The sequence below is a fragment of the Misgurnus anguillicaudatus genome, chromosome 1 (genome assembly GCF_027580225.2).
Source record: "Misgurnus anguillicaudatus chromosome 1, ASM2758022v2, whole genome shotgun sequence".
Taxonomy (NCBI): domain Eukaryota; kingdom Metazoa; phylum Chordata; class Actinopteri; order Cypriniformes; family Cobitidae; genus Misgurnus; species Misgurnus anguillicaudatus.
The window spans coordinates 17,143,090-17,164,303 of record NC_073337.2 but is presented as its reverse complement, the minus strand read 5'-3'; the positions used below and the strand labels follow the sequence as shown (position 1 = coordinate 17,164,303).

Sequence of the window (21,214 nt, the reverse complement as noted above, 5' to 3'; positions counted from 1 at the left end):
ACTGGGTTGATCTTTTTCACATTTTCAAGGTTGGTAGAAGCACTGTGGACCCAATCATAGCACTTAAACATGGAAAAAGTCAGATTTTCATGCCATGGCCCCTTTAATACATCATAGTACAAAAGAGCCTAAATTAGATGAGAGTAAACTACAATGGCATACATTAAGGAAAGGGTGAAGTTTATTATCGAAAGTGTCATTAATTTTATTAATTAGTGTTACTATAAACCATAGTATTAAAAATACAACTACTATGTCTTTTTATTTATTTATGCATTTAAGGAAAAAACTTAATAAAAAAATCGTACAACAATTGTGACAAATAGCCCCGGTCTCCATTATGCGTGAAGTAGCTACATGCACGTAATACATTAAAGGGATAGTTCACCAAAAAATGAAAACCAAACCATTCTTGAGCCCTATTCACTTCCATAGTATTCTTTTTTCCTACTATGGAAGTGAATGGGGCTTACGATTGGTTTGGTTACAAACATTTCTCAAAATATCTTCCTTCGTGTTCATCAGAAAAAATAAACAGGATTGTAACAACATGAGAGTGAGTAAAAGATGACAGAGTTTTTATTTTTGGGTGAACTATCCCTTTAAGCATACAGATGCATGGAGCTGTCACATTATTATCTATTTACTAGCAATACTGTAAATGCCACTGCGTTGATGAACTGTCTTTGCAGTTTGACGCTATTTATAAAGCGCTTGCGCCTCCTGAGGAATGCACGCGCTCTGTGACAGCGGCTCGCGCGCTCACTTGGTTAACGCCTTGAATCCTCCAATCCAGACTTAATCCGCAACAAGATCATAGTTTCGGCGTCTATTTCTACTGGAAAGTCCGCCTGTGACGTGTCAAACTAAAACCAAACTCTGAAGACACAATTATTGCTCTTCGCAACAAAAAGCAGCAATTTAAGCGTTTTTATCATGCGTGTTCCCAGGGGTTTAAACCCGTAAGCTTTGCTTTGAGTTGCTAACGCAATGCTAAACCAGTTGTGCTACAAGAACACTTTAGCAAATATAAACAATATATAAGAATGATGCATCATGCATCTCAGAAGCGACTTAAACTGCAAATAACAAAAAAAAGAGTCTTATAAATATGTTTGCATTACTTATTTGGTTATATAAATTTATTTGAGCATCCATGTCGTTGTTAAAATGCGATAAACACTTTAAATACTCGCCTGATATGTGTAAAATCTCGTCCCGTTGGGCGGGTGGACCTTCGGGGAATTAGTCCCCGGGTTCATGTCGGAGAAAATCATATTTCCCCAAATTCTTCAGCAGTGTGCAAAACAAGCCTCCGATTACAAAGTATGAATTAAATCCGTGTCGTCAAGTTCAACTGATTAGGAATCAGTCCCTTTCAAACTGATGATGGACTTGTCACATCCACAAAGAGAGAAAGGAAATACAATTATGCTCCTTTTGCGTGCACGGACAGGCGTCTTGTATGGATAAGAAGTCGGTGAAATGCTGACATTATCGTTGAGATATGAAGCTGATGTATAGAGCAGCAGGCTCCATGATCGTAGCGCGGATGCTGCGCGCTCGTGTGCTGGACCAGCCCATCTGTTCCTTAAGCTGCTGCCTCTTCACATCATTATTAAAGCGTCAGACCCGTTGAACCAATCCGATGGCAGAATCAGAAATGGGCGGGGCAACACGAGGGACTCTCCCTGTTCGGGACGGATGCTGAGAGAGATCAGTGTCGCATATTCATGAGACCAGAGTGTTTTAGTGCACCATAAACAAACATGTCCTTGGTGTTAAACAAGACTCTTTATTTTTCATGCACGTCAATGATTGCACCAAGTGCTGAAAAAAGTTTTAATGGGTATTATTCCTTCCCTTAGGCTACAATCCCAAATAGAATATACAATATATTAGCATATTAAAGCAATATAAAATACTATAAACTTTTAGGCTGCAATAATTAAACCAAGGTTTATTTTCCTAAGGGTTACTCTCATGACAACAAAACATAATTGTTGATCGATTTTTAAAAGAAGAATATTTTTGTAATTGCAATAATTACAATAAACAGTGAGTATTCAAAGGATATTATAACATCATGGCAAGTTTGTCTACATCACGTCATGACCTCCAAAACTAGTACATTTATGAATATATGTGTGCTGAAAAGGAATTATTTTAAATTATGTAAAGTTTAAAAAACTTGCAAGGAAAAAATGCATTTAAATATTCATGTATCAATCTTTTCATACCAGAATAAAGTATTAAGTAAACGCCATACAAACATACACAACAAACTGGAAAGCAGTTTCACTTGTTAATATGTAGTTCAGGTTTATCTCATGGAAAATACCAACCCATTCTCACCAAAAAGCACACAAATGACGTGCAATAGATACGCCAAACTCCGACCCCGCGCGCATACGACACGCCAGTCCCTCCCATCCACCCACATGGCGAATCGTTTCGTGTCGTTTTGTTTATAGTTTTCTCATTTGTTTTCTGTTTTTTTTGCCATTTTCGCTTGGGTTTAGGGTTAAAACAACTTTTTGTTATATAAAAATGACATCCTAACCCAAACCCCAACTCTAACCCCAACTCCAAGCAACCATGGCTTAAATATAGACAAAAGCATAGAGAAACCTGTATATTAAATAACCTGCTTAAACAAATGTGAAATCTAACCCTAAACCCAAGCGACAATGGGAAAAAAACAGCATTTCTATACCCCCTCACCTCTACATGAAATAATTTCACTACAGCCATTTATAACAAGTTGAGTATTGACCAAGATAAGCTTCCTTTCAGTTAATAGAAGAGCACTTTAAATTCAATGTTTCTACTTACCTGGGCACATCTAAAGGTCTCATTCAATTTGGTTCCATTGCTTGGCTTTTCTGTGAATACATGTTGCCATTGTTGAGAAAGATAATCAAATCTACAAGCCTGGCTTAGCAGGAGTCCATTTACTGGACTTTATTGAATCAGAGACCCTTGACTTTTTGTGGCTCTCAACATATACAATATGTGCCATAAAGGTTAGCACACTTACCCAACTGAACAAAGCTAAGTATAAAATGTTACCTTACAATATGTCGAACGTTAGTAAGTGGGTTTGTGTTCCTCCTTTAACCGTAAGCACAAGCAACAATAACATTAATGTTTGCCTTACCAAAAGTATTTTATAAAACGGGCAGTTCTGGTTCTTCATTCTGATTGGTTGAAACGCGTTCTAAGCCGTGATAAAATACACCGGTAACCCCACGATTCAGACCGCATTACGTAAGTATCACTGCGCCACTGTTGCTGTGTACTGATTTATGAAAATAAACACCATAGTCTTTAATCATATTTTTTATTTTTCTACAATTGCGCAATTAATGGCGATATCCAGATAAATGTCAATAAATATTGTTGAGTCATCTCATCGATAAAGAGAAAACGTTGTCTGAGGAGTTTATAACTCAAGTTCATACGTCCGCTATTATCCACTGGGTGGCTATCTTACCCAACTGAAACACTTAAAGACGCATTTACTCAACAACACTGAAAACAGCGTGTTTTCATCAGGCTTTGAATCTGATCTCTTACTAAAGTTCTTCACAAAAATGAAATAGTCTCTGCTTTTAGCTGAATATTTGAGAGGTGACAAGAGAACAAATGAAGGTAGGATGAAACGTTTTTTTTGTTTGTTTTTGTTTGAAAGCTGGTCTGTTCTTTCATTTGATATTTTATGTTTATTTAAAGAAATTAATTTTTCTGCAAGACATTAAACTTAAACTGGGTGGCAACTAAAAAATAAAAAAAAACCGCTGACAGGGAAAGAGTTCAGCATGCTTCCAAGCATATTTGATCATCACTTCAACAGCTGCACGATATAAATGTATAAATTAGATGAATGTTGATTTATAAAATAAACACCACAGTCTTAAATCATATTTTCATTGTGTCTTTGCTGCGTCTGTGTTGCTTGAGAACTGCGCTCTGTTTCAGTCACACTTGATTCTGAGGAACTACTTTGTTTGGCGGAAGAGTAATATTTGTACTAATATAATTACAACTTATTTGTGTTTTATTTTATAAAATCCCGCTAACGTTATGCATATGAAGTAACCGTTTTATAAACGCAATAAACCCCTCGAAGCCGTGGGGTTACAGTGCATTTTATAACAGCTAAGGGAGTTTTAGGCACTCCGCTTCGCGTTCCTCCCTTAGCTGTTATAAAATGCACTGGTAACCCACTGCTTCTTGGGGTTTATTGCTTTAATAACACAAACAGCAAAATGTGCATCCAAATCTGCATAGGTAAACAAAAATATAATCATTATTTCTTTTTTTTAAATAAGATCATTTGTATTGCACACAAGCAATAGTCTATGAGCTCTTACTATGACTGAAATAAGGAATGATGATGCAATTGTTTTGACTTGTGACATGATTCTAGCACATGATTCTGGTTTTAAAAGCCTTCCGAAATGTCTATGTAAATGTGCTTTTATCGAAATTCACTAATGGAAGGCAGCAATATTGTCTCGTAAGAAAAGTACAAAGGCAAAAGAAAGATATAAACATTTATAAATGCTTGATTTTAGGCTTGTCTCTGAAAGATTTCCTCCTCAAGGGGAAGATGTGATGGTAATAATACAAGTCTCTTCTTCCAAATGTCCTGCAAGGGCACAAAGGCATAGAGAGATGCACCAGATGGGGCTTCTGAGCAACCTGAGAGAACCACACACACATACAGAGCGCAGCCTATCTCTTCCCTGGGGTGCCATGTTAGACCAGGAGGCTTGGATCGTGGCCGCCAAACATGCCAAGCCCCGTCACTCTTTCTGCTACAAAAACAGCAGCAGACTCTGTGTGACACAGTCTACTCACAAACAATTCTGTCTGAGCCAATAAGAGAAATTCATTTCCAAATACTAGTCTAAAGGTCCTCTAGTCAATATGCTTCTCTTCACAGCTATATTTGGGATTAAATGTGCACTTTCTACCTGGTTCGGATTGCCATCACAACAAAGCAACATTTCAAAATCAATTTGACATATTTCCTGCATTAGTCAGAACTTTTAAGTACTGTTCATATGTTTATGTCCTGGGATTTAATTTATGGCCTTCTCTTTGTAAATCATCATTTCAATTAATCAGCAAAATATGAATCAAGGCTGCATCTGGACAGCAGTATTGCCATGCACCTGTTACCGAGAGGAATTTAAAAGGTATTTTAAGAGAGAGAAAGACAGAAGTATACTTCGCAGAGACTTTGGCCAGATTTACTAACAGCTTGCGCCAGCACAAACCATCATTTTGTCGTTAAATAACGACTGTTGTTATTTACTTAAGACGCGTAGTGGATCATTAGCGCTTAAAGGTGCAGTGTGTAAATTTTAGCGGCATCTATGATGAGGTTGTGAATTGCAACCAATGGCTTAATCCACTGCTCACCCCTCACTTTTAAAACACATAGAAAAGCTACAGTAGCCCCCAACAGATAAACATGTCATTGTTGGAGACAACTTAGTAAAAAAGTTTGTCCGTTAAGGGCTTCTGTAGAAACATGGCGGCACAAAATGGCGACTTCCATGTAAGGGGACCCTCTATGTATGTAGATAAAAAGGTCTCGTTCTAAGTTAATAAACACATAACGGTTCATTATGAAAGGTCTTTATACACCCCTGATAATATCGTTTTTTTTATATTATTTTGCATTTCTGTCAAGAGATCCTTCTCTTGACAGAAATGCAAAATAATATACAAAACTATATTATCAGGGGCATATAAAGACCTTTTTATAATGAACCGTTATGTGTTTAGTGCCTTAGAATGAGACGTTTTTATCTACATACAAAGAGGGTCCCCTTACATGGAAGCCGCCATTTTGTGCAGCCATGTTTCTACAGAAGCTCTTAACAGACAAACTTTTTTACTAAGTTGTCTCCAATGATGACATGTTTGTCCGGTAGCGGCTACCGTAGCTTCTCTATGTGTTTCAAAAGCAAGAGGTGAGCAGTGGACTGAGCCATTGGTTGCAATTCACAACCTTACCACTCGATGCCGCTAAAATTTACACACTGCACCTTTAATGTGTAGCGGAAAAAAACAGCCAATCTGGCAACACCAGCCACCAGTGTTTCACATCTGCATGCGTCATCAAATCAATAATCAGCATGGAGGTGACACACTGACTCTGGACGCTGCTGAAATCACATAGTTTAACATTAAATTACATCACATTTGTCCCAATTCATTAACGATTAACATAGGCTGCTAACGCATCTTCTGGATCTTGAAATAGACTCTGACTTAGCTCACGCTATTTAATGTGCACGTGCGTTGTTGTGCGATACCTGCGAGTTGTCCTACATAACTTTCTCCCCAGTTCAGAAAAATATTGTATTACAATGAAGCACATTAAGCATAAAATGATGACGGTGTAAAATGGGGCATCAGCATACGCGCAGTGACGTCAGTGGTGTCTCTATTGGATGATCAGAAATATGGCTTGTCACGTCATGGTGAGGTAAGTCGAGCAGAAAACTGAACAGATGCTATTATTCCTAAACACCACAGGAACTAACATTGGAAACATGTTGCTGATTGGTGTAATGTCAGTGCTTAAACAGTTACTTTTTAGGGAATTTAGAGTTTATAAAGTTGAAACTTCGGATTAAAATCATCTAATATTTTCCAAGTAATCAATTACAATTATAAATTACGTTTCACATATACTAATACTGCTAAACATGAAAAGCATACAACCACTGATACAAAATATCAATGCAAAAATTCATTCATTCATTCATTCATTCAATCATTCATGATCCACCCACCCGGACTCTGATCTGAGCTTTAACAAGACTTACAAAGCATGACCACACACAAACAATCAAAAGGGCAAAACAAATCAATGTCCTCTTTCTAGGTGGCCACCCATCCATCTGATTCTATAACACCTAACAAGCATCTGTGCCTGAAAACACTGCACCGTAATTAGACCTGTTATTCAATAGTGTCTCTGTGTGTGTGTGTGTGTGTATTTATTTGTGGTTGTGTGCTATGAAGCAAAGCTGAATGTCTAATTAAAAGAAAAATATAACCTTCCTTTAAGGGAGCTTGTTACAGTCAGGAAAAGTTCTCTTATTAGAAAATCCACCAGTGAAAAAGCTGTGGTAACTAGTTTTATTACGAAGCCACATGTTGGAGCTACAGGATCCCAGGATTTTACAGATGTAATATTACTGCTTATTGATTGTGATGGCTTGTACCTGAAAACCACCCACATGTCTTCTTATTGGTCAATACAATTTACATGCACCAATCACAGACATCATTGTATAGCACTAGTATTGATTCATATATTTAGTGTGTTTCATTCTCTGCATTTCCTTCATACTTAAGGCATATAAATCTGCAAAGAGGTTGTGAAACAATGTTGAGACACAATAAAACGCAAGGTCAAAAGCTGTCTAGACTAATTCAAGTAGACTACGCGGTCTAATAAAAGTCAGCTTTTACTATATGATGTTACATTACAAGATTGCTCTATTGGCATAGAGCTCTTACGAGCACACTTTAACGGCAAACGGTATTTCGTCCCAAGGACTGATGTTTAATAAACGTTTATTTATTTATTTTTTTGCAAAAACTTAGTTTAGTTGGTCACCAATGAGAAAATAAAGGTGTTAATAAAGACCACATGTTTGAGTTAATATGAGAGATGCTGCACTCAAAAAAAAGTTTGTTCATTCAACTTGAATTAAGGAAAACTTTTCCACGAAATTAGTTTTGGCTTGTATAACAGTAATAGAATAAGTTAATTTAAACAAATAATCTTTTGTTGCATCAACTAAATAAATTTAAATGTTTTGGTCATAAAAATATCTTGTTCAATAAACTTAGTTCAGTTAAGGAAAACTTTACCACGCAATTAATTCTGGTCTGTTCAACAAGGACAAAACAAGTTAATTCAAACTGCTGATAATAATAATAATAATAACGTTGGATGAGCATCTAAGAAGAGACTGATCTCCAAACAGGCATTACCACAGTAAGTGCTCATAATGAGAGGTACGTCACATCCACAACTTAACCACAAGCACCACTCTTCTGCTCGATGGTAACCAAACAATTTGAAAAAATATAACACAAACTCTTCTAAATCAATAAGATAAACAAACATTAAACACTATAAAGTCTTTCTCTTTACCTAAAAATGCATAAAATAACACTTGATTTTAAAAATGACTCTCCAAAGGCAGTTGCATGCAAAGCATGCTGGGAAATACACATCCACAGCCCAGTTAGTAATATCAACAAAAATCATTTATGTGGTCCCAACCTAAAATTATTAAGTTAATGTAATTTTTTAAAATTTAAGTGGATTGAACATGATAAAATTAAGTTGAGAAAAAAAAGTAAGAATTGTGTTGTATTAACATGTTTCATTTAAAAAATTGGACAAATTGCAAAAACATATTTTTTGGAGTGCAGATCCACAGCCCATTTAGTAATATCAACAAAAATCATTCATGTGGTCCCAACATAAAATTATTAAGTTAATGTAATTTTTTTAAACTGAAATGGATTGAACATGATAAAATTAGGTTGAGACAAGAAAATACATAAATTGTGTTGTATTAACTTGTTTCATTTGAGTAAATTAGACAGTGTGTGTGTAAAGAAAATCACTCAGATTATGCAAATGTGTGACAATGTGCATAAAAAACAATGCATCTCATTTTAAAGCAAGCTTTGTTGCTGATATTATACCATGGAGGGCTGCACAATATAGGGGTGGTTTCCCGGACAGGGATTAGCTTAAGCCAGGACTAGGCCTTGGTTTATTATGAAATATAAAAAATTTTAACAAGCATGCCTAACTAAAAACATTACTTATGTGCATTTTGAGGCAAAACAAATGTGCATTTTACATTCAAAAGGAAAACTTTCATTGTGAAAGACATGGTGGTAACAAATAATACAGTTTCAAAACAGGTTTAATTTAATATCCTCTGAAATGCAATGAATAACAACACATAAATATTTGTACATACAAACACAGAACAAGTCACAGAACACACTGATTTCTGAACACAAACACACATAAAATGCTATGCATTAGCATGACCATTAAACCATTCACAATGCACTGAGTCTGTTCAACATTCATGCATGATTTTCTGCTTTTCTTAAGGGAGACTGTAAGCGTTATCACACAAACACGCATTTACACCCACCAAATTGTCCTGTGACTGCACTCAACTTCAATATAAATTTTTGTGCTTGTTGTGTCGAGGCGAAATCATAGACATTTCACGGTTTGGAGAAAAGTTCTAGATTCATGAGGGTTTGAACAACTACCCAGAAAGTATGAGTCACACTCCAGGCCTGCCAAATAAACCACGACATATAACCTATTAAAATGCAAGACAGAAGGCTCAGTCTGCCACAATCTGGAGAGAGAGAGAATAGTGTATATGCTTTGTGTCTGTCATAGCATTGCCTCTAAAGTAAAGAACACTACTCTTACCATTGCCATGTATACCTCTCACTTCACAATGGAAAATTAGGAAAGATTAAAAAAAATAATAATAATAGTGACATGTATGTTTGTCAGAGTCCCACAAAAAATTTAAATGTACATGCTTTGGGATGACAAGAGGGTGCTTGTGGGTAATCAGAATGGGGGAGTAAGCTGTAGTAGTCTATACTGATTGGAACTGTCAAGCGCTATTTAAATCATCTCTGATTGGCAGAGGACAAAGCAATGCACAAGCAAATACCATCGATTTTTCAGACTTGCTGCACGGAAATTTTAATAAGCCTTTACACACCTCTATTACATATAAAACAACTGGACAAACAATATGGAGGATGAAAAATTATGTAAAAAAGTTATTTAATGCAGAAATGCATAAATGTATAATAAATGTAGAAATGTAGAAATAAATTATTGAAAAAATCCATAACTGCATAAATATATAATTAATGAATTAAATGCATAAATAAATACATTTAGAAATAAATAAATAAATGAATAAATACATAAATAAAAAATAAATAAGTCATTGTTTAAATCAAGCGTGCCGCACAAGCCCTGAACAGTGAAGCCAAAACGTCTCGATCGCACCCCCAGAAGCTGGTTTCTGTCATTTACTGTAGTTTTATCACGCTGATGTAAATTCAAATGTTTTTAAAATAAGTTTGTGTTTAGTTAGTTATTTAATGATATAAAAATGGTGGTGTCACGTCATGATTGACAACTGTGATATCTAGGGATGCACCGATATGGAAATTTTGGCCGATATCGATAACCGATAACTCTTTATATTTGGGGGCCGATAACCGATATATATAGACAGATAAATATTCATATTATTTTTACAATGAAAAACTCCCAGACCGCGGACATCTTATCTTTGCGCTAGACTAGCATACTCTTCTTAAGCTCGCAACACGTGTCATCTTCGTGCTATGTCACAGAAAGCACCAATCAAAACTCCACATGGCCAGCAATGAGCAAGTGAAGTGGTTCAACAAACCAAAATAATCCATCATTTATCAGCTTTCATTTATCGGCCTAATTTTGCTATCAGACCGATAACCGATAATATTAAAAATAAGCAGTTATCGGCCGATAACGATATGTGAGCCGATACATCGTGCATCCCTAGTGATATTGTGTAATATGCCATTCTGCGAGAGCAAGGGCGGGGTCTTGATTTCACGGCTTTACTTCCTGCTCACTACTGCGCAGGATTGCTCCCGAAATCACTACTGCGCAGACTCAAGACACAAGATGTCAGTGCCGTATCAGGACACTGGCGGCATCACTTTTCACCAATGGAAGAGAGCGAACAGGCGTCGTCCGTTTGCATTTATTTCTGCATTTCTACATTTATTTATTTCTGTATTTCTGTGTCCGTATGTTAATAAGGTATGGTTAAAAAATATATTTAGCATGGGAAACACATCACTATTAAAAACGATTTTTGCCTCAAACTCCTAGTTTACTGCTTATTAATACTTAGTAAGTCATGGTAGCATTTAAGTATAGGTATAGGATTAAGGGATGTACAATATGGTTATGCAAAATAAGGAATTGTATGCATAATATGTGCTTTACTATATGTACTTCCAATATATTAGTAATATGCAACCTAATAGGCAATGGTAAGAATTGGTCCCCATGCTAAAGTGTTATCGAATTTGGTTGGATTGAAAAACAAAATTTTAAACCAAGTGGCATTAGTAAACAACTAACATTTTCTAAAAATTTCAGTTCTAATAATTTTTGCAATTGCTTTTAACCAACTGGACCATTTTTACTGACTGTAAAAGTTTTTCAGGTGCCCTTTAGTGAAATCGTCATATCATCAGCCTGTGAGTTTGCAGATACATGATAGTATTTGGGGGGCACAGTTTACTTATTTATTTGTTCATTTTTTTCTCATTTAAAGGTGCCATAGAATGCAAAACTGTATTTACCTAGGCATAGATGAATAATATGAGCTCTGTACATGATAATAACATATGTAGACCAATCGCGTTTGATGCTCACAATAGGAGAAGGAAACAATCTCAAATATAACACCAACTGTGATGTAACAGTCAGGATGTATGCACTCAACAATAAATTACACATTAATGACAATGTTGTTACAATGCCAAAAACAAATCTGTGACTGCTGAGTTAGCGCTATATGCTACACTGTAAAAAATTAGCTGTAATTATGCAGCTGGTTGCCAGTAACTTACTGTAGACGATAAAGACTGAAAATTTGTAATGTTCATTTAACTTTGAACAAACTGTTGCCAGTAAATAACATAAATGTAAAATCTACAGTGAGTTACTGGCAGCTAGTTGCCAGTAATACCCAATAATACTGTAATTTCTACAGAAATTTTTTACAGTGTAGTTAATGCTACAGTATATGCAATTAGGCTAAAGTTCTACTATTGACGTTACACTTATGTTTTGCAGGTCCATACTGGAAAAAAACACTCAAAAACGTCCTTAACAACTTCTAAACAATTGATTATTCTTCAAATTCTGTATCTTCGTCTGATACAGACTCAAACATAAGGTCTGTTTACACACACACCCCTATTCAAAACAGAGGCTCTGAGAAACAGCCAACCAGAGCCAATCAGAGAAGAGCTCAACATTAATATTCATGACCCTTTTAAATAAGGCAATAATTTACCCTAATTCATTCTTAGGGCAAATCCTATGGTTGTAAATGGACATGTAAAACCGTCTCTGGATAATGTTTGCACTTAATAAAGCCACATACCTTCTATGTAGATATCAGATCACAATTTAACATTATTTCAACGCCTTCTTTGGCACCTTTGAGACAAGCCCCTGTATTAGTGGACAATAACAGAAGGTGCTTTACACTAAAGGCAGCTGGCAACACTGTCACGACCGCAACCTTCTTAAACATGATGCCATTAATCCGAGCACGTCATTGATGACCAGGCGCTCTGAAATATATTGCGTCCCAGGGAGCGGGAACAATTCTCTCACTGGTATTAAACCCCTGCACGCATTACAACCTCCATAGTGCAAAGAAATGTCAAAGCACAATACAAGCTCTCTTATGCAGGGAGAAGCCCACAAGCTCACTCACATGAGGAAAAGTGCGGGAATGTTAATGATGATATTAATAATAGCATAATTTTAAACTATAATAGACAAACAAGCCAACTATCCTCCTAATAGCTAACACTATCGGTCATGTGCCCTCACAAAAAAAACAAAGGTGGGAGATTTCATGTCATGAAAATGATAGTGTTTGTCAACATTCTGACCTTGTGTAGTGTTTTGCCTAACATGTACTGTAGCTTGGCAATATTTCTTAATTTGCCATGAAGTAATACAACCACATCCAAAAACATCCTGAGATTTTTTAACTAGATTTAATAAGTCAAATACAATACAAATAAATCCAAACAACATCCATATATTAAATTTAAAATAATGTACCTCTGCCCTTTTTAAGTATGACAAGAGATGTATAAAGCATGATGTGATCTGTTACAAGACAAACAGAATATTTTCTTATTGTGCCATTATTACTATCCACGGAGCCACCAAGTTTCGGTTAATGCGCAACTGAAGTCACGATTCAGAGAAGATGCTCTGGAAACTTCATGCTGTTTTAAATATTTTCCTTATAATAACAATGCTGTGTGGGAGGATCACCACATAAACAAATGCAGAAAGAAGAGAGCCCGAGTGTTTTTGCACACGGTCAGTGACTTTAATAAACTCCCTGCCTGTGCTATTTACGAACTCATTTGACGCCTACGCTCAATTAAAGCTATGTTATGCTTGTATTCAATGCAGCTTAAAAGTAAGAAGTATACTCATTTATTAAAAATACCTAAGATGAATGGACACATTTAGTATCAAGAGCTAAAGCCAAATCCACAGAATCACACATGGGAGGGTAGACTGTGTTATGTGAACATATATTAAAAGCCATTAAAAATGTGTCTATGTTATAGCATTTAGTATAGTTTGCACATAGATTCAACACTATGGGCCAGATTTACTAACCAGGGCAAATTAGCACGAGAACACAATTCCATAAAAGCGCAGATGGGAGTGGTAATATCTGCGGGTTATTTACTAAAAAGGTGTAAAATAAATAACACAGGTGCAGCTGCTGATTTCCATAATGACCAACGCAATCTACTAAGAACAGCGCAAACTAGTTAAGGGTGGCAAATAAGCAGAGCTGATGAGGTGCGGGTGATCTACTAACACCTGATTTGCTTGAGTTCAGCACCACGGGCAAATAATCTCCTCCTAGAAATTTTGCTTCTGAAAAGGAAACTCCTAGAAATGCATATGCAATACGGTCAGTCGCACTTCACCTTTTTAGCCCTATTTATACACTGTGCATCTTTAGTAAATCCAGTTGTTAAATGTCGTTATTTAACAACAAAATGATGGTTTGCACTGGCGCAAATTTGGCCTTACATATTGAAAAAATGGCGTGCTTTTGCAGGACAACCAGAACGAGTAGGATAACCATGTTGGTTTAGGCGAATCAAATCATGTTGGCACAATAAAAAATTATCCCCTTCAAATGTTTTTTTTAAGCATTTTGGTCAAGTAACCGAAATTTTTTGAATGGTAGTGTATGTGCATGACAGAAGTACAACAACAGGGAGCCACCTGGCAAAGTCCCATTAATGCTGCTTTGGTGGGCGTTTCCATTGCCATTTCTCCAGAATGTGAACTGACTCTTCTGCCCTGCCATTGAACCATTTAACACTGCTGGATTATTTATGTGTCTCTGAGGACACCCTAATGGCCTGAGGAGATGCTTCTGCTAATGTCTAGCCCTGATCTCCATGTTCCCTCTGATTTAGTGATCTTCATCAGGTAGACTGATAGTCTTTTAATGGAGGGAAGCATGAGAGGGCGGCACAGACAGTGATGTCATGTAGGCCAGTATAAATAGGTCCATGGTGGGTTGATGGGTCACATCAGCTCTGTTCTAAGTGAGCATTTTGAGACATTTTCAGTGTGCTCCTGAATGAAACTGAAAATGTAACGTTTCGTTAATGTATTGTCTTGTTTTGTACCGTCTTACCCTGACCACACAATTTGCTTTACCGTTGTTGGGACTACCAGTCCTGATAAAATGATGAAATGGTGGGGGAGGGTATGCATTAAAGGCGTGGTGCGTGATTTTTGAAAAATACTTAGGAAAAGGGAGTCGGGCCGACTACCAAAACACACCACATCGTTGCCTGGGTTGCGTATGTGTGGGGCGGGTCTATCAAATGAAGGTCCAGATTCTATTAGGGTAGGGGCGTGTTTGTTTAGGTGATTTCAAATGTCAACATTGGTTTCATGGACCCAGCCATTAAGGGAAAAAGACTGTATGCCCCGTTAATGGATTCACTTTTATGTTTCGGAACATTTCTGAGTATTAAAAAAATAATTATGTACTAATTGGTTCTGCAGTGGCACCAGTCTGACCGCAAAAAAAATAAAAATGATTTACCTGCATAAAATGTGGTCACAGTATGGACAATCACAAATCACTTAAAGGATTATTAGGAACACCATACTAATACTGTGTTTGACCCCCTTTTGCCTTCAGAACTGCCTTAATTCTATGTGGCATTGATTCAACAAGGTGCTGAAAACATTCTTTAGAAATGTTGTTGATAGGATAGCATCTTGCAGTTGATGGAGATTTGTGGGATGCACATCCAGGGCACGAAGCTCCCGTTCCACTACATCCCAAAGATGCTCTATTGGGTTGAGATCTGGTGACTGTGGGGGCCATTTTAGTACAGTGAACTCATTTTCATGTTCAAGAAACCCATTTGAAATGATTCGAGCTTTGTGACATGGTGCATTATCCTGCTAGAAGTAGCTATCAGAGGATGGGTACATGGTGGTCATAAAGGGATGGACATGGTCAGAAACAATGCTCAAGTAGTCCGTGGCATTTAAACGATGCCCAATTGGCACTAAGGGGCTTTAAGTGTGCCAAAAAAACATCCCCCACACACCATTACACCACTACCACCAGTCTGCACAGTGGTAACAAGGCATGATGGATCCATGTTCTCATTCTGTTTACGCCAAATTCTGACTCTACCATCTGAATGTCTCGAGACTCATCAGACCAGGCAACATTTTTCCAGTCTTCAACTGTGTGTTTAGTGAGCTCGTGCAAATTGTAGCTTCTTTTTCCTGTTTGTAGTGGAGATGAGTGGTACCCGGTGGGGTCTTCTGCTGTTCTGCCTCAAGGTGGTGCGTGTTGTTGCTTCACAAATGCTTTGCTGCATACCTCGGTTGTAACGAGTGGTTATTTCAGTCAAAGTTGCTCTTCTATCAGCTTGAATCAGTTGGCCCATTCTCCTCTGACCTCTAGCATCAACAAGGCATTTTCACCCACAGGACTGCCGCTTACTGGATGTTTTTCCCTTTTCACACCATTGTTTGTTAACCCTAGAAATGGTTGTGCGTGAAAATCACAGAAAGTGAGCAGATTGTAAAATACTCATCTGGCACCAACAAACATGCCACGCTCAAAATTGCTTAAATCACCTTTCTTTCCCATTCTGACATTCAGTTTGGAGTTCAGGAGATTTTCTTGACCAGAACCACACCCCTAAATGCATTGAAGCAACTGCCATGTGATTGGTTGATTAGATAATTCCATTAATGAGAAATTGAACAGGTGTTCCTAATAATCCTTTAGGTGAGTGTATCTTGGAAACAGTAATTATCTAAACTAAATTATCTAAACATAATTATCTTTGTTTTCTAAGAAACCAAGTGCAGAATATCATTACCTTGCCTTAAAATGTCCTATTTGCTTGTTTAGGTTCGATGTCTTTTCATTTTTTAAAGTTGCCATTAGCTTTACAAAACAATAGAAAAAACGCATTTAGAAGAAACAAGTTGGCTCAAAATTGGTGTGATCCATCTTTAGCGGTGTACAAACATCTCCGCTCGTGCTGCCTCGTACTGATCTGCGAGTGTCTCTGTAGCAGCAGCAGCTTTTGATTGTTTTTACTTCATTTGCAAGTCATCATTCTTCACTGGGATCCCTTATAACCTCATAACTTTCACATTAAAGCCCTAAAAACCATGATAAATGCACCCATGTCCCCAATTTCAGCCCGCTTTTGGGAGACCAACGGCCCTTCTGCATGGTTTTCGTGTCTGCTTCCTACAAAACAGAATTAAAAACTCATAACTTGTTGCCAAAAGCAGGATAAATGTGTATTGGAAGCTGTTTAACCAGGTGGCATCTGAACAGTAAGGCACAAATAGAGTTCAAGATGCAGGTGATAAACTACACACTCTTTTAGCTGCTATTAGGGTCAAAACCCATGACTCAATAACAACGTGCTTAGTAGCCTAAACCATCTAAAGCTGCATCCCAATTTGCATACATGAATACTCAATACACAATAACACAGTACTTTCAGAGCTCTGAGATGCATTTCACACAATAATGGCCAGTATTGACTAACACCACCAGTTTCAAAATGACTGTCTGGCTTTACACATCCATCATTTGTTCATCATCATTTCATTTCAGAAGTCTTATTACTTCTGAAAAGACAGCAATTCTGTTTACAAAGAACATAATTGAGAACTCAACGTCTTTATCAACATTTTCCACTGCTTTGATATTATTCTGGAGCAGAGACTTGAATTACTGAGTGTGATAGAAAGGGTTCTGTTCAGTATAGATAATGAAACTGAGGGGGAAAACTCATTTATTTTGGCAGTGTTGAAACTAAGCATCTCTTTTAACCTCATATTGAGCGTTGTGTAGTTTGGGGCAGCATTCTGAAGGTAATGACCAGTGATTTACGACTCTGATTTTGCCCAGCAAACGTGAATTTGCCTGATGAGTCAAAGACTGGTAGAAATAGAGAAGCAGCTTTCCAAGTCTGTTTACATGTACATTTTTACATGTATTTGACAAACGTGTAAGTGACTTACACTTGTAAATGCATTACATACTGTAGGTTAATTAGCATTGCATGCTCCCTGGGTTTTAAAGGGAAAGTTCACTTTAAAATGAAAATTCTGTCATCATTTACTCATCCTCATGTTGTTCTAAAACCTGTATGAATTTATTTTTTCTGATAAACACAAAAGAAGATATTTTGAGAAATGATGGTAAACACACAGCAGATTGTGACCATAGACTTCCATAGTAGGAATAAAAATATGATGGAATTTAATGGGCACCGTCAACTGTGTGCTTACCATCATTTATCAAAATATTTTCTTCATCATCTATCACAATAGTTCCAAAATATTTTTTTCCTACTATAGAAGTCAATGGTCACTATCTGCTGTGTGTTTACCATCATTTCTCAAAATATATTCTTTTGTGTTCATCAGAAAAAAGAAATGCATACAGGTTTAGAACAAAATGAGGATGAGTAAATGATGACAGAATTTAAAGTGAACTATCCCTTTAACCCATGACCTTTAGCGTTGCTAATGCAGTGCAACTGCTTCTAAACAGTACTATTGTGAACTTGATCATTTTCACAAGTTCACAGGAGCTCTTTGTGGTTTGAGGGAAAAGTATAAACCAATGTTAAGATCCTCAGTTCACATGACTGAAAAATATTTCACAATCCAGTGCGCCCTCTGCTGGACATTTCTGGTACAGTAATAACAATTGGTTACAGGCAGTGTTTCTCAATCTCCCCCGCCCGTGTACGGTGCATAACTTCGTGTCCCCCCAAAGAAAATTTATGACAAAACATTTCAAAACTTAAAATTTGAATTAAACAAAAGATTTTATATTATACAATGTAGTGCTGTTGGATAGTAGCCTTATTTATTTGACCTTTACTTTACAGTAAACTAGGGGACCCCTGGCACCACCTCAGGGCCCTCTAGCCTCTGACGTCAGCCGAAATGTGACACTCCTTACCATGTTTGAAAGATTCGCTCACAACGCAATGCTAACAGGAGAGTCTGAAGCGGGAGGAATTATGCTTCACTCTTAAAAATAATTCAGGGGATCTGTTGCCACTATTTAATTTAATGCATTGGTGCAAGTAAAAAATTCGAAATAATTGATTTATTGAAAGATTTAAAGTCAAACGTTTTTATTGAGTTGTTCAGACATGATAATGTTGATGCAGTGTTTCCGCTATATACATTCTACCGTGGCGGGCCGCCGCGCCTAAAACATCCCCGCCACGCCTGCGGTTGTGGATAGAAGGGATACAGCAAACGAAATCTTGCCGTATGAGCACTGTTTTATCATAATCCTTCACCAAAACCCAACTCTAAACACAAAATTTCACACGATTGTAGGATGTATTTGGATCTCATTTAGCCAGAGCCGCTGTTTTCATCCTAATAAAAATATACCTCCAAATCTAATCCTAAACTTTTCAGCATTTGCTGTATCCCTTCTAGACAAAACCCACGGCGGCAGCTCGCAAAATAAAGAGCCCTGCCAGACTGGCTGTCTTTAAAAATAAATAAATTCCTTTCTGGATTCGTGTTGTTCACTCATTTATAAATAACTTAAATCGCCTAAAATATACATTTCCCCATGTGTTTAGTTTCATGCACAAATAGATTTAAATCAACAGATGATGATTAGGCTACGTCTCTGTTTTGAGAAATAATAATAAAATAAATAAGCCTACACAAAATATGTTACACTTAAATAATTATCAGATTGACAAAACGATTTAAAAAGTATTTAAGTTTCTGTTCTTTTTTGTGACGCGCTGTAAAACCAAAGCAGCAGAAAGCACGTCATGTTTTAATGATTTTAAATAAGCACGATGTTTTCTCCTTATTGTGAGTTTACACAAATAAAAATACAACATTTACAGTTTCTAATGTTGTTTAACTTTTATCTGTATGACAATAAATGTAGGGTAATTTAAGGTTCAAGGTCATCGCGTATTCTGTTCACCGGCGCATATACACGGACGCAGCGCAGGGCTGCGAGAAAAGACATGATTAAACTTTCGATTTAACATATTACGAGTTTTTTGGAAATTCATTTGGAATCACTGTACTTATATAATCAACTTATCGGGCCATTAGTTATTCAGAATATAGGCTATAAGCGCAGAGCGCTGCTGACCGCTCAACTGTCAATCTTCCGTTCTTCAGATCGACACTCACAAAGTTTCACATTTAATGACGAGATATTTGTCAAAAAAAAAAGGCTAAATACAGAATACTACTCATATGGAAATGCAAGACATTAATAGTCGAATCTGTTTGTAAGGAAACTTACATTATTCCAGTGGGAAGAGAAGGACATTGGTAATTAAAACTTGAGGCAGACGGTGAGACGGTTTCATCTGTTTTCAGACAGCAGGGTCGGGCACCCGCGCATATATTTGATGTAACGGGTGTAATAATATTAACGTGTCATTTTCGTTGTAGATGCAGGTCGACGACTCAATAAACAAGAGTTAACTGCGGGTCTAACATCCAAGACCAAATTCGACTCGATTCCGATAGATAGCAGTTTTTAAATGGTCCTGTGCTTATTTGTGTTTAAGCTCTGTCTGAAGACCCTCAAAGGTTTATATTTAACTGCGCGATTTGCGGTGTGATCGGGACGGGGTCTTTATGTCAAACGTGTGGACTAAATTGCTGCTGATGTCGGATGTTCTGTCAATCACTGCGGTGCGGATTATCAAACAGGATTGTGCGTGACTTTGCAACAGTACATTAAAACTACAATGAAAGTTCCGTACGAAGCTATAAAACGTATTTTTTTAAATAAAAATATAAGGAAAAGTAAATGACAGCATGAATATTATAAAAAAAAAACATGTTAGTTTACTGTAGCCTAGAATCTGCATTTAAAAAAAATAATGTACATTTTTAAACATCATGGGCGCCCCCTGCCGCCACAGCTGGAAAAAATCCTAGAGGAAACACTGTGATAGTTACATCAAGTTAATATTGTGTGTAACTTCAAATTAATTTGTTTAAAACATTATTTAAGTTGTAGTAACTCAATGCATTTAGCTTGATAACTTCAGGTTCCCAGCATGCTTTGCATGGGACTTGATAGTGAGAGTAAATGTAGAAATATGGTGTTATTTTATGCATTACTAATCAAGATGAAAACATGAGAAGACCTTCAATGATTATTGTTCTGTACTTTTGGTATTTAAAAGGTTTTCTGTTATGTTGTTGATTTTTAAGAGGTTACCATTGTGCTGAAGAATAGAGCATTTGCTCAAGTTGAGAACAGACTCACCGAGCATTATCTTGCTGTTTTAATCAGATGGCATTTTAAAAATGCTAAAACTGGTTGTCTTCTGCAACCTGACAAGTGTTGTTAAATAAAAAAGTTCAAATCATTTTAGTAGTTTGTGTAAATCAGTGTCCACGATAGAATCAAATTTAAAATGCAAAAAACACAAGTTAAAACAACTAAATTTTTATTAAACGCAATTTTTTTAAATACATCCAACTTATTATAGTTTGTTGGCTGGAATTAATTTCAAAAGTAGATGTCTTAACTCAAAATAATTGATGCAAACTGTTGCGTTAATAATTTTTTGAGTCCAAGCAATATTTTTTAGAGTGTACATCACCAATCCCAGGAAGTAAATTGCATGCCAATCCGTGTGTTTGTTGTAATCCAAGAAAAGAGATTTACGTTGGAGACGATAACTCGCATCATCATTTACTTTGGGGTATGTACCTATGCGT

General features: G+C 36.7%; 1 protein-coding gene across 9 annotated transcripts in view; it reads right to left on the bottom strand.

Annotated features, from left to right (window-relative positions):
• ppfia2 (PTPRF interacting protein alpha 2) overlaps positions 1-21,214 on the bottom strand; it is a 237,113-nt gene that overhangs the window by 161,707 nt on the left and 54,192 nt on the right. Inside the window, exon 1 of one of the 9 annotated variants that reach the window (XM_055189835.2) lies at positions 1,197-1,601. The exons of 7 other annotated variants lie outside the window; for them this stretch is intronic. In XM_055189835.2, the coding sequence (XP_055045810.2) occupies positions 1,197-1,277 (81 nt within the window). In that variant the 5' untranslated portion in view covers positions 1,278-1,601. Of the gene's footprint in view, positions 1-1,196; positions 1,602-21,214 lie in introns of those variants that run through there. One more of the 9 variants, XM_055189838.2, reaches the window with a different exon arrangement.